The sequence below is a fragment of the Ictidomys tridecemlineatus genome, chromosome 11, assembly GCF_052094955.1.
Source record: "Ictidomys tridecemlineatus isolate mIctTri1 chromosome 11, mIctTri1.hap1, whole genome shotgun sequence".
NCBI classification, from domain to species: Eukaryota; Metazoa; Chordata; class Mammalia; order Rodentia; family Sciuridae; genus Ictidomys; species Ictidomys tridecemlineatus.
This window is the reverse complement of record NC_135487.1, coordinates 131,931,591-131,946,008: the sequence shown is the minus strand read 5'-3', so window position 1 is coordinate 131,946,008 and position 14,418 is coordinate 131,931,591. Positions and strand designations below refer to the sequence as shown.

The 14,418-nt window shown below is 39.5% G+C and overlaps 2 protein-coding genes across 5 annotated transcripts in view; one reads left to right on the top strand and one right to left on the bottom strand.

Annotated features, from left to right (window-relative positions):
- Window positions 1–13,008, top strand: part of Fcgr1a (Fc gamma receptor Ia) — a 28,399-nt gene extending 15,391 nt beyond the window's left edge. The window contains exons 2-7 of one of the 2 annotated variants that reach the window (XM_040287490.2): window positions 5,121–5,180; window positions 5,563–5,583; window positions 6,333–6,590; window positions 10,188–10,439; window positions 11,399–11,686; window positions 12,581–13,008. In XM_040287490.2, coding sequence (XP_040143424.2) covers window positions 5,150–5,180; window positions 5,563–5,583; window positions 6,333–6,590; window positions 10,188–10,439; window positions 11,399–11,686; window positions 12,581–12,846 — 1,116 coding nt within the window. In that variant the 5' untranslated portion in view covers window positions 5,121–5,149 and the 3' untranslated portion in view covers window positions 12,847–13,008. The remainder of the gene's footprint in view (window positions 1–5,120; window positions 5,181–5,562; window positions 5,584–6,332; window positions 6,591–10,187; window positions 10,440–11,398; window positions 11,687–12,580) is intronic. The other variant, XM_005331417.5, reaches the window with a different exon arrangement.
- The window catches only part of LOC110598737 (histone H2B type 2-F), a 31,450-nt gene continuing 19,101 nt past the window's right edge, over window positions 2,070–14,418 (bottom strand). Inside the window, exons 1-4 of one of the 3 annotated variants that reach the window (XR_013428311.1) lie at window positions 13,307–14,416; window positions 6,358–6,574; window positions 5,536–5,653; window positions 2,070–2,911 (exon numbers count right to left, since the gene is read on the bottom strand). The gene's annotated coding sequence lies outside the window, so the exon portion shown is untranslated. Of the gene's footprint in view, window positions 2,912–5,535; window positions 5,654–6,357; window positions 6,575–9,619; window positions 14,417–14,418 lie in introns of those variants that run through there. The other 2 variants (XR_013428309.1, XR_013428308.1) reach the window with 2 other exon arrangements.

Here is a 14,418-nt window from a genome sequence, read left to right as displayed (position 1 = left end):
ACGAAGAGTAAAGGAAAAATATATGAAGCACTGGTACTCCTCATATTCAAAAAGAGTTCATCCCCCCCACCCAAAAAAAGAATAAGTTTGATTCATGGGAAGAGGTCAAAATATCAACATTAACAGAAGTTTAGAAGGAAGTGATTCTAGCCCTTTGGATGAATTTGAGAGATTTAAGACATGACTGGAGGCAGTAAGTGAAGATGAATTGGGAATAACAAAAGAACTAGAATTAGAAATAGATCCTGATGGCTAAATTGCTGCAATCTCAATTAAGTCTTTAATCGGTGAAGAGTTACTTCTTATGGGTAAGCTAAGAGATACAATTCACTCCTGGTGAAAATGCTGTGAACATTGTTCAAGTGGTACTAAAAGAGTTAGAATATTACATAAACTTAGTGAATAAAGCAAGAACAGAGCTGACTTCAGTTTTGAGAGTTCTATCAAACAGCATCACCCGCTACAGAGAAATCTTTGTGAAAGGAAGAGCCAGTCAATGCAGCAAAATGTGTTGTCTTATTTTAAGAAATTGCAGTGGTCATTTCGGTCCTCAGCAACTACCACCCTGATTGTGAGCAAATCTGAACAGTGAAACAAGACCTTCCACCAGCAAAGAAATTGTGATTCACTGAAGGTTCAGTTGATCATTAGCATGTTTTAGCAATACAGTATTTTAAAATTAATGATGGCTTTTCAGCCATAATTTTCAGTCATAATGCTATTGCATATTTAATAGACTGTAGCATAGTGTGAACATAAATTTCATAAGCACTGAGAAACCAAAAAAATTCATGTGTCTCACTTTATTATAATATTTGCTTCATTTTGATGGTATGGAAATAAAACCCCCAATATGCCTTTATACACATACACACTTTTTTAGGAAGATAGCCTCCAAGATCTCTGTGAGACATTTATGAATAAAAATATGCAAACTTATTAAGGAAAGCAAAATAATTGAATATATACCAGGTTCATAGTTTATAAGACTCAATGACATAAAGATACAAACCCTCTCCAAATTAATTTACATATTCAATATAATTCTGATCTAAGTCCCAACAAATATTTGATGAGTTGATTCAGATAGGTATGTTAATGAGCAAAAATCCACGAATAACCATGACATCCTGAAGATGAGTAAGTTAGAGATACATACATGACCATACCTGAAGACATGTTATAAATCCATAGTATTAAGATGTTGTGGTATTGGGACAGGGAAAGCAAATTGCCTGTGAAATTGCATAGACTCCAGTCAGAATTACACACTATATACACACACATACACAGACACACACAGTATGTATATATATATATAAACACACACATAATTATATATGATAAATACAATTATATATATATTATGATAGTTTTTATCAGAATTTCCAATTACGTACTTTAAATGATACTGAGACAACTGGTTATGTGTGTATGTATGTATATGTGGTGTGTGTGTGTGTGTGTGTGTGTGTGTGGTGTATATGTGTATATAATACATATATGTAATAAAAGAAATTGGATACCTACTTTACCACCATATATAGATATAATTTACAGACAGATTGGAGACTAAAGTTTAAAATAAAAAATTTGAAACTTTTAGAAGAAAATACATTGAAATAGACTTTTTAAGTAAGCAAGACAAAATACTATCCATAAAATAAAATATTGATAAATGTGACTACATCAAAACTAAGAACTTTTGTATGTGAAAGGATAACATAAGAAAATGAAAAGAAAACTTACAAATCAGGAAGAAATAATTTCAATACAAATAATCCACAAGGGTTTGTATCTAGACTAAAATTTTAAACTGCTACAAATTGGTATGAAAACGGCAAAAGTGCACAAAGTGAGTAAAATAAAAGCTAAAGACGTATTTCATTTTAAAAAAACTACATAGGGGCTGGGGATGTGGCTCAAGTGATAGCGCGCTTGCCTGGCATGCGTGTGACCAGGGTTTGATCCTCAGCACCACATACAAATAAAGATGTTGTGTCCGCTAAAAACTAACGAACTAAATAAGTAAATAAATAATTTTTAAAAAAAACTACATAGCTAGTGAATAAATATAGGAAAAATTGTTCAACTTTATTAATAAACAGGGAAATTAAAATTAGGAGTACTGTGGGTCTGTTTTATAACTATAGATTTGGGGAGAGGGACTAAAAGTCTCATTACAATATTAAGTATTGACCATATTACAATATTGGATTTAGCAAAATAGAAATCCCTATTTTTTATTTTTCATTCTAATTGACAGCAGAATGCATTATAATTCATATTACACATATAGAGCACATATTTTCAGATCTCTGGTTGTATACAAAGTATATTCACACCATTCATGTCTTTATGCATAATCATAGCATAACTATCTGACATACAGTACAAATATTGGTAGACTGAGGGGAAAAAAATCAAGGCTCTAATTAAATCTATAATGCTACTTGTCATCATTATAAAATATTCCCTGCCAGTGAGATTGCAACAATGATGATAATCTGACATAAAAGATGACAATTATCTTTTATCCAAAAGAAAAAATTGAAACCTTCTTTGAGCAGTGCTGATTTTAGATATGTGTCCTAAGGAAATAATAAGTCAAATGTTTAAAGGTATTGCAGAGCGGATCATAACAAAAAGTTAGAAATATACTCTGTGTCCATGAAGAAAGGCTGATGAAAGAAATTACGGTACATCTGTATAGAAGCTAACTTTGGAGACAAAATAGAATAAGAGTTATGAACGTCTTTGAAGGTAAATCTCATGGACCTGAGGCTTCTCTCATCTCTCTCAGAACATCTTGAGTTCCTCTCAAGTCTTCCTTGTTTTCCACTTCTGTCAGTCAGCTATCACTGTGTGACACAGGGTCACAGGAGCATTGGAAGGTTCTTGTCTCATGCACCTGAAGAATGAAGTATTCAGACAATGGAGGGTGAGAATTCAGTAGCAGATTTACTAGAAGCAGGCAAGGAAAGCTCCCACAGCATGGGAGGGGCACTGTCAGTGGCTCTTTAGGGATTTTTATATTGTTTTGATGAAGGACTAACTTTTCATTGGAGAGTCCTCCTTGATCTCTTTCTCTGATTCAATTAAAGATGTACAATTTTAATTTCTTATTCCCATAATGGGATGATTTAATGTGTTTGCTAATCTGAATTTGCCCTGTATTTGTTCCTTAAAACGAAAAGTTGCTTGGGTTTAAAACAGCTTCTTGGGGTTGACTAATGGTAGGGTAGTGGGGCCTTCCAGATGGGGAGCTTAAAACCAACACAAAAAAGCTTTAGCAAGATCAAAATTTAGGGTTTTAATCTGGGGTGGTGGTCCCGTGTCAACTATAATAATCTTAAAATCTCAGTGGCATGCAACAGTAAGCATGTATTTTTCACTTGCATGTTTGCAGGGTAACTGAAGCAGCTCTACTTTAGGCTACTACGGCTAGAACAGCTCACTTCACACTATGGCTGGCTAGCCAGAGAATGTTCTCATCATGACAATCACAGAAGCACAGAGAGTGAGAGTGTGTGAAGCTTCCTTAGAACTTCCAGATCTTGCCCAGCACAGTGGTGCATGCCTATGATCCCAGCAACTGAGACAGGAGGATTGCAAGTTTGAGCAACTAAATGAGACTTTGTCTCAAAATAAAAAATAAAAAGGGTCTGGGGATACGGCTCAGTGGTAAGTGCCCTGGGTTCGATCCCATATACAAAAACAAAAACAAACAAACAAAACAAAAAAGAAATTCTGGTTCTAAGCTAGTAGTGCATTGTTGTTTCCACCGCATTCCAGTCTAGTGAAAATCACACAGATGAGCCATAGTCGAGAGTCAGAGAGGTATTCTCAGCCTCTCATGGGGCTATGAAGACAGTGTAGACTGAGGGGAAAAATCAAGGCTGTAATTAAATCTGTAGTGTTACTTGTCATCGTTTTTTTATTCCCTGCCGTGAGATTGCTACCCAAGTTCCTCTTGCATTTATTCAACTCATTCTAATTTCTTTTTATCTCCCTTTATTTCTTGACAGACTGCCTAAAAACTTCTTTATATCTTTACAACCCTACCTCAGGAACCAACTCACTTTGGTGGCACAGAGTTTTCTAAATCTACTGTAAAGCTTCCTTCTTAGGGATATTTCCTAAGGAATAGGTAGGAGTTATTTGTCTTTGCCACAATATTTACATTAAACATTTAATTTTGGGCTGGGGTTGTGGCTCAGCTGTAGAGCACTTGCCTAGCATGTGTGAGGCCCTGGGTTCGATCCTCAGCACCACATAAAAATAAATAAAATAAAGGTATTGTGTCCAACTACAACTAAAAAATAAATATTTTAGAAAAACAGTTAATTTCTTTGCATTTGGCCAAGATAAACAGTACAAACTCATGATATCTTAAGCTCATAATCAGGAGGATGGCATTTTACATCTTTTTGCTAAAATGGAACACTAATCCTTCCTACTCCCCAGAGGAGCAAAGGCTGGCTTTGTATTAAGGGAACTCTCAAATATGAGCAACTCTTTATATGCCTCTCAAAGTTGACATAGGATCTTCTGGGTTCAAATGACCGAACATTGGCCAGGCCTTGAACCAATTATAAAAGTGGTGTTTTTCATAGTTTAATCCTAAGAAACAGAGGAAGAATAATCAAAATAAAATGTCATTAAAACTTTAGCCCTTCCCCTGGATTTAAGAGTTCATAACCCCAAAACCAGAACTTCACACTGAAAGAGATGGGCTAAGGAACAGGAGAATGGGGAGTACATGCTTCAAGAATTAGGTATAGGGCTGGGTTATGGCTCAGTGGTTGAACGTTTGCTTGCCTCATAAAAACAAAACAATAAAATAAAGGTATTGTGGTCTGGGATGTAGCTCAGTGGCAGAGCCCTGAGTTTGACCCCCAGTTAAAAAAAAAAAGAACCCCACCAAAATAATAATAATAATAAAAGGTATTTTGTCCATCTAAACTAAAAATATATATTTATATATGTAAAGAATTAAGGATGTACTTCCCAGAAAATGGTCATGATGAAAGTGGTGAGAAAAGGCAATTTCCTTCCTCTTTTCTAATCTTGGCTTCAAATCCCCCAGTAAAACCTCTTTGGTGTCTTGCATGTTTCAGATTTTACTGCTCGCCAGCTTGGAGGTGATATGTGGCTCTTGACAGCTCTGCTCCTTTGGGGTAAGTTGGGCTCGGAGAGGGTGACTAGACGGGCATGGATTCTGGCTTTGGATCAACATTTTTGGTCTTCCTTGGATATTTGGGTTAGAACTCATGAGTATGAAGATAATTGTATCTGTGCTTTGATGCTTTATTGGTGCTTATTATATCAAAAGGGTGGGAAGGGGGACCCTGAGATACATTTAGACTGAAAACCCCATATCAAAATAAAGTTTCATCAATAATCATCAGTTCTGCTGGTACTTGGTTTTTGGAAAGAGGGATAGTTTAGGTCAAGAAACCTAAACTGGCCCCCCAGAGTCTAATTAGCTCTGTCTCTCCAATTCTTCCTGTCTCATCATCTCCCACTAATCACCTGATGTCTCTGCTCTTCCATCTGCAGTTCCAGTTGGTGGGCAAGTGGGTAAGTGATGGCTACCTCAGATTCTCCTCTTAGGCCACTGTCTTTCTTCCAAAGGATGAGTTCCGTTAACCTAAAGAAGAGAGAATAGAGAGAGCACAGTCAGAAGAAAGACTTATAAACTGTGTACATGCAGAGTGTGATATGATTTGTCAGTTTTCTTTCCAGGGCTTCTAAGGCTTTCTGAGCCCCGACTGAGGCACTAAATGCCTAAATGTGCTTATGAGAGCGGAAATGGCCAGGATTGCGAAAACACAGAGGCAGCTAGGCTGGGTTTTTCAATATCCCGCGGGGCAATCCCTGTTACAAGAAAGCTAAATCAGTTTTTTCTCCTCAGAGAGAGTCAGGCAGGTACTGAAGGCTTCAAAGGGAGGCATTTGAGCCTCCATTTCCAAAGCAGAAGCCTATGAAGGTCTGTGCTTTACCCTCAGAAACAGTATAGCACTGAGGACAAGGACACTGACTCCTGACAGTCTGCACTAGTTTAGAACTTGCTTCACTAGGAGAATTAGGGAGATCTAAGTCAGTAATCCATCCTCAGGAACCCCAAATCTCTAACACCCCAATTAGGATTTCATAGTAAAAACAGAGCTCTCTACAGCAGGATCTGGCTTTTGTGGGCTCCTGCTTGCCCAGTTTTTAAACTAATCTAAATACGCAACTTTTCCTTGTGCTGTCCACAAAACCTCACCAACCACTCGGAGCCCTTCCTTTCACTCCACTTTTTGTTTTGCTTTGGTTTTATCCCCAAGCAGACCCCACAAAGGCAGTGATCACCTTGCAGCCTCCGTGGGTAAGTGTGTTCCAAGATGAACAGGTCACCCTATTGTGTGAGGGGCCGCAACGGCCTGGAGACAACTCCACACGGTGGTTTCTCAACGGCACAGCCATTCAGACCTCGACCTCCAAGTATAGCATCACTGCAGCGAGGGTCAGTGAGAGTGGAGAATACAGGTGCCAGACAGGTCTCTCGGTGCCAAGTGACCCTGTACAGCTGGAAATCCGCAGAGGTGAGTGTGGCATGGAGCAGGAGGGATGGAAATCACAGGGCCTTCCTGGGTGTTCTCCTCTGTGTGTGTGTCTTCATTTAAGTGAAAGTCTGAGCTCTAAGTGGCTCCTTACTGAAATTAATCAATAGACTCAGAACATCACATCAAGGTTCCTGTGCACCAACAGCACCCCAGGGGGCCAGCTGTGAGTAGGGTGTCCAGAGGAAAATGCAGACTCTAATATTTTATCATTAGTTGACATTTCTGCCATCACATAGTAAATAATGATAGTTTAGACAAAAACACACAGTGATAAACAGTGAAAAGTCTCCCTCCAACCCCAAAATCCTAGTCCCACAGTCACCTTCCACTAAAGCAAAACTATTAATATATATGTAAACTTTTTTATATGGTACTGGGGATTGAACCCAAGGCATTGTAAACACTCTACCTCTGAGATACACCCCCAGCCCTATATCTAAACTTAAAATTAAAACTGTGATTGTTAGGGGCTGGGGTTATAGCTCAGTGACAGAGTGCTTGCCTAGCATGTATGAGGCCCTGGGTTCCATCCTCAGCACCACATAAAAATAAATAAATGAAAGAAAGGAAGGAAGGAAGAAAGGTATTGTGTCCAACTATAGCTAAAAGACAAATATAAAAAACTGTGATTATTAGAATACTCTACATATTGTCTTATATCTTACTTTTGTCACTGTTTATATTAATAAAGAAGTCTTCTATGTGTCTGCTCTATGACTGTAATATGATTAATGTAACCATTCTGCCTATTAGTACTAAGGTTTTCCTACTCTTCTACTTCTATAAACAGTACTGCAATAGACATCTTATACATAGAGTCTGTGGCCCATTTCAAAGTGTAGTTCTAAGATATTCTAGACGTGGAATTACATGAGACTTTAATGAATAGAAGCAGGAAAATAAACCTGCCACTCTTTTCAATCTGTAGCAAATTTCTATTTCCTAGAGATGGAGGGGGAAATGTTTTATTATTCAGGACAAAACACCCAAATGTATTATTTAGATAGTCAAAAGCAATAAGCTCAAACTTCTTTGTAATTGATAATGCCAAAGGTAATGCATGTTAGCGGCAGAATCACATGTAAGCAGACTCAGTTGCTTTCAGAGGAAATGTGATCTAGTTGAGGAAGTGTTGAGAATGTCTAGGGAAAGCTAGGTGTTCTTCCTGTGTCCCTCAGGACTCTGGGAATAAGTTCTTAAGATGCAGATATGAGGGGAGAAGCCAGGGAGCTGACAGAGATATTTCAACAAGAGATTTTGTGTAGTTTGAGCAGAAGCATAAGTTTTTCTTGGGTCAAGTGACCAAAAACAAGAAAAAAGACTAGGCCTGTGAAGAGCCCATTTTCTTTCTTTGAAGGATAACTCACATGTAGCAAACCCTACTCACAGCTGGCCGGCCCTATTGGGCTGCTGTTGGTGCACAGGACCTAAGTGCACATTTCAGTGAATGGTCACCATGTAAACGCCTCCCAGAGCAAGAAACAGAACATTTCCAGAACCAAGAAACTTCTTCTTGCCCTTTTCTAGTCACTACACCCCAAGACGGACTTCTAACACCATAGTTTTGCCTGTTTTTGAACTTCACATAAATGTCTACAGTATGGTCCCTGTCATGCTCTTTTGTGTCTGGCTTCTTTTTGTTAACATTATAATTATGAAACTCACACATGTTGTAAAGTTGAAGTTCAAGTTCTCATTACTTATTATATATTTTTCTATTCCACTGATAAATTCTTGTTTTGTTTCCAGTTTGGGCTTTTTACCAATAGTACTGCTATGGACATTTTTTTACATGTCTTTTGGTGCACATAGATATATGTATGTGTTGGAAAATACCTATTAGTGTACTTGCCAGTTACGAAATATGCACGTAATCAACTTTAGTAGACATATTGCTAAACAGGTTTTCAGAGTCCTAATATCAATTTTTGACTCTGACAGTATGAGAAGTTTTGTTCCTCTCCACCTTTATCAGTATTAGGAGTTTTCTGAATTTTTCATTTTTGCCATCCTGGTGGAGGTATAATAATATCACATTATGGTTTTAATTTGTATTTCCCTGATGACTATGCTATTGACTATTTTTTCACATGTTTATTACCTATTTGGATATTCTCTTTTGTAAAGTGCCTGATAAGGTCTTTTCACCAATTTTTCTTTTGTCTTATTCTTATCGACTTATATAGTTCTTTATTTGTTATGGATATGAGTCAAGTGTTGCAATTATCTTCTACCACTCCTTGGCTTGCCTTTTCACTACCTTTGTTGTTTGTTTGTTTAATGAACAAATGGTCTTAATTTTATTACAGTACAATACACCAAGTTTGGGGGCTGTTGTTCCCTAAGCCTTATTTTTAAAAACTTTTTTCCACAATTATTCAACAGTGGAGGATTCAATTACAGTTACATTGATGGTCAGTCACTTCAGTTAAATCTGTGGACACGGAGACCAAGAAATACAGCTGACTGGTGGACCCAGGTCCTACCCATGTGGCTTGGAATGAATGTCCTCTTTCTACTTCAAGGTCATGAAGGTGGAGGAATAGTGTTTGAGTGGGAAAATTAGTAGAATATGTCTGCTAAAAGCTGCATCCCACAAATTTTTGATGAAATATTCTCAGTGTCATAGGTTAGAATTTTAAAATTTCTATTGTGATTTCTCTCTTTTTTGTTACTTCTAAATTATTTAGAAGATTTTGGAGAGTGGCTTTATTGGTTACTAACTGTATAACATTTTAGTCAGATTTTGTGTAAAATATAGGATCAATTTCTTGGTATTTGTTGAAAATTGCTTTGTCGCTTAGCACATACTCAATTTTTTAACAATTGCATATATGTTTGAAAAGTATATGAATCTTCTTTTTTCTGTGGTACAGCAGTCCACAAAATCAAATCTGTTAATTGTGTCATTCAAGCATTCTCTAATATCACTAGTGTTTCGCCAGTTTCTGATGGAGGTGTGTCAAAATCTCCCACTGTGCTTTGCATATGTAAAGCAAAGATGTGTGTTTGGGTAGTGCAGACATTTAGCATGTCTTTGTTGGGAATGGAAATAAAGACAGGAAGAGTCTGGTGTATTTAGAAACAGTATAGCGGGATTCATGAGTGTTATTGGGTATAATTATCATGAATTATTGTCATTCTACATACAGCATTGGAATACCTGCCTTCTATTCTTAGATCTAAGTTCTGGAGGGTGGAAAATTATATTGTCTCTCCTCCTTTTACCCCAAGGATTTCATCTTTATTGAGCCAAACCAATTGTCCCTGGGGAAGGATAAAAATAAAGGTGCAGAGTTGTGACTCATTGGTGACATCTTAGAATTCTTGACTCAATCAATTTCTCAGATCTGGAAAGGGAAGATAAGAAAGGGCTTTGTGCACAGCTTCTGGTAAAGATTACCTTTCTTTCTACCAAAGCGAAAGATATTTGAGAAATGAGACACAGGCCTCAGATTTAGCAGAGTTCTGAATTTGGAATGTTGCAAGGAGAAAATGATAGGTCCCCAGGGTGAAGATTTGGCCTCCTTGTACCTCCTTCACTATATGCATACATTTGGGGTCCACATTTTTCAGATTGGCTGCTACTCCAGATCTCTAGCAGAGTCTTCACTGAAGGAGAACCTCTGACTTTGAGGTGTCATGCATGGAAGAATAAGCTGGTGTACAATGTGCTTTTCTACCAAAATGGCAAAGCTTTTCAGTTTTCTCCTCGGAATTCTGAATTTACCATTCAGAAAACCAACACAAGTCACAATGGCGTCTATCACTGCTCAGGCCTGGGAAGACATCGCTACACATCAGAGGGAGTAACTGTCACTGTGAAAGGTACTGTATCTGAACAGTTCTAGAACTATAGTTGTAAGGACCAGAGAGACAATGAAAATCATCTAAATATCTCACTTAAATTTTTAAGTGAAGAAACTGAGTTCTAGAGTGGCAAATTGCATCACTGAAGGCCACCAATGACCAGTAGCTTGGTTAGTCCAGAACTGAGGTCTCTAGGTCCTAGTCCATTGCTCTTTCCAGGATATCACAGTGCCCCATCAGTAACTGCAGGATTAATGTCAAAGGCAGGGCCTAGTAAAGATTCATTTCATTAATTTTGTTTTAGTCACAAAGAATAGAGATTCACTCAAAGTGGCTAAGGAAGTTATTAGAAAATAATCCAATGGAATTTCATGAGTACATCAGGAATTCCATGAAAGGAAACCATTAGGAATGGGTTAGCCTTCCTTCCATCTGTCTCAGGGACATTGTGGCCCTCTGTCCCGGTTCTTTCTAAGCATCTGTACATGAAGCAGCTTCCTGTGTTCTAGTTTCCACATGGCCCTTGTTCTCATTCTTTCATGGTCTTTTTTCTTAGTATTCACAATCAGTAGCAACTTTTTTTCTGTCTGAAAAAAAAAAAAGTCTCTTCCTGTAGGAAAGAAATTACTGACCCAGATTTTCTTTTGAGTCAGGGACATAAGTGTGATTCACTAAACTCCCTGGGTAGACTGTGCCAAAGGGAATGGTTATTTATAAACAAATGGCCATTCAGGGAAGCATGAACTGTGTAGAGTATTATCAACAGGAGGGGAGCAAGCTGGCCACGGTAATTATGTAAATTAGAAAAACCCAAGAATGCCTCTCTGTTTCAAATGGGAAAAAATATGCCTTATGGATGCATTCTCTTGGGGCAAGTTTCCCAAGGGGTTGGGAGGGTCTGTCTTTTGTGAAAAGAACCTTAACCTGGGGGTGCTCTACCACTGAGCTTCAACCTGTCCCCATCACTTTCTCTTTAGAGCTGTTTTCAGTTCCTGTGCTGAGAGCATCCTTGTCACTCCCCGTCCTGGAGGGGAACCTGGTCACCCTGAGCTGTGAAACCATGCTGCTGCTCCCAGAGAGGGCTGGCCTGCAGCTGTACTACTCCTTCTACGTGGGCAGCAAGACCCTAGTGGACAGAAACGCATCCTCCGAGTACCAGATTTTAACTGCTAGAAGAGAGGACTCCGGTTCCTACTGGTGTGAGGCAGTCACAGAAGATGGGAACATACTGAAGCGCAGCCCTGCCTTGGAGCTTCAAGTGCTGGGTGAGAGAGAAGATGGGCTGCTGCTGACAAGGGAGAAGCGGCTCCCTTCTCTCTTGTGGGGTTGAGGCTTGTTCAGGGTTTTGTGGCCCAGCCAGGAGGAGGAAATCTCTTTCGGAAAAGCCTACGGACAGGCCTTTCCATTCCTGATTCAGAACTCACTATTCTCATCACAAATTTCATGAATTTTTCTTTCTTTTTTCTTTCCTTCATCATTCTTCCTTTTCTTCCCCTTCTTCATTTTCTATTGTCCTTTCCTCCCCTCCCACTCCACCTCCTTCCTTCCCTTTTCTGCCCTTCCCTTCTCTCTCTCTCATCAACAATATATTGAGTTCCTCCTATTTACTGCCCGAGGTCTGGGGATATGAACACACGAGGTGTGGTTTTTAAGTTTTATTTCTGTGGATTGAACTGGGGGTGCTCTCCACTGAGCTACACCCCCAGCCCTTTCCCAAACATGAGATCCTCCTTCCTAAGCCCACCTGAATTGCTGTGATTACAGGCATGTGCCACCATGCCTATCTTGGGATATAGTTTTTGAATCAAATAATTTTCATGGTTGATTTATGAGAGGGTGATATTGTCCACTGCACAAAACTACCTGCTCGAGTGTCGATTTAACTGAGGTGTAAGGATTGTGAGCTTGGGAACAAAGACTCTTCAAGGGAAAAGTTCATCCTCAAGCATTAAATGGCATAGAGATAGCAGTTATCTCTGAAACTAACCAAAGACCACCAGTTACGTAAGACTGGGTTCCTCCAGTCCCTTCCTGTCCCCTGAACGCATCAGCACCTCCACTGGGGGTAGGAGCTGCAGCCTCACTCTTTTTTTTCTTCCACACATAAGTCAGTCAGACCCCTCTGGTTTCTGACAGTATCTTTTCTCTTTCTGTTTCAGGCCTCCAGTCGCCAACTCCTGTCTGGTTTAACATCCTTTTCTATCTATCAGTGGGAATAATATTTTTGGTGAACACTGTTCTCTGTGTGAAGATACATAAAGAACTGCAAAGAAAGAAAAAATGGAATTTAGAAGTTTCTTTGGCTTCAGATTCTGGGAAGAAAGTAACTTCCCACCTTCAAAAAGATAGATATTTAGAAGAAGAGGTGAATTGTCTGGAACAACAAGAACAGCCTCAAGAAAAAGCACAACAGAAGAATCCCTAGGAAGGAGGACAGCGGCAACTCAGGGGCGGCCATAGATCTGGACTGCCACTGTCCCTTCCTCTCTGTGGGAGCACTGAGGCACAAACTCCCCAAAGTTGAAGTGCCCTAGAATTGTGGGTCCCATGGCACGTAACTGCTAAATAAAGAAAATACATGAGCTGACTTCAATGGAGACATATTTGGAACTTTGGTAATCAGAGATGATTTGAATTGAGATCTACTCCAAAGAAATCTTTAAAAATTTGGAGGTTAAGTCCAATCTGGTTATCCTGTGAGGTAGTTTGAAAAATAGTATACTTCTGAGAACAAGATAAAATGGCGAGGTTGTGCATATGTGCAAGAGATTAAGACAGAGAAGAAGACAGAAAGAGGGAGATAGGAAGAGATATTCAGAGATGGGTGAGGGATTTCAGGAAGACCAGGAAATTGTGTAGACTAAAAGGAAGGAAATAGAACTTACAAACGACCTCTGAGGAGCTGAGGGAATGAGAAAGCTCACCCCTGTGGGTTAGGATAGTTGCTTCTTGCCTTTTTCTTTTGGTTAGCCAACGGAGAATGTTTCCAGTCATGTCAGAGGTAGAAGAGATGAACATGAAAGAGATATTCATGATGAGAAATGGGCGTGTTATTCATTTGGAAGTTTCTTGTAATCTCTTTAAATCCAGAGACACTGGAAGTCCCGCCTATCCATTCCTGTCTCCTGCCTTATAGGAAGGCAGAATGTAACTCCTACTTTCCTTAATAAACAAACCCAGATCTCCAAGCAAGGAGAAGTTTCAAATAGGGAAAAGCAGTGATATCATAAGGTATTGGCCCTTGCTACCAGAGATTTGATTTCCCCTTCTGATTTTCTGGATAATTACTAAAAACATGCTGCTCTTCCACTTGGACTAAAGTTTGGAAACAAGATATTTCTCACTGCTCTTCAACATAGCTAACATAAAAACAGAAATATGGGAATAAGACTTTATAGAAGGAAGGTGTGGGGGAGGATAACTAGCATAGAAATGTGACTCTAGATCATTTGTTTTTTACAAAACATGGCTTATAGGACAGATAAGGCTCATCCCCACCTAGTCTCCATCTTGGCTCCACGGGGTGGGATTCACCTCAGTGCCAGCCACCTGGAACCTCCCTGTGTTAACTCTCTGTCACTGGGACAAGTTAGAGGAGGAAAGGTTTACTCAGGTTCATGGTTTCAGGAGTTTCAGTCCACAGTCAGCTGGCTCCGTGGCCGTGGGCCTGTGCTGAGAGCGTCTTGGGGAGGGTGTGGCTGAGAAGAGCTGCTCACCTCTGGGAGATGGGCAGCAAAGAGACAGGCAGCAGGGAGGGGCCGGAGACAAGATATAGGCCCCCATGTCACAATCCCCAGGGTCCACTCCCTTTAACCAAGTCCAGCCTCCTACAGTTTCCACCACTTCCCAAAGGTCCATTCAAATTATTCATCCGTCAGTGGGTTGAGGTTAAAACCCTCATGAACCAATTATTTCCTAAAAGCCCCCCACCTCTGCATATTGCTACACTGAGGACCAGGCCTTCAACATAGGAGCCTATGGGGGACAGTCCAGATGC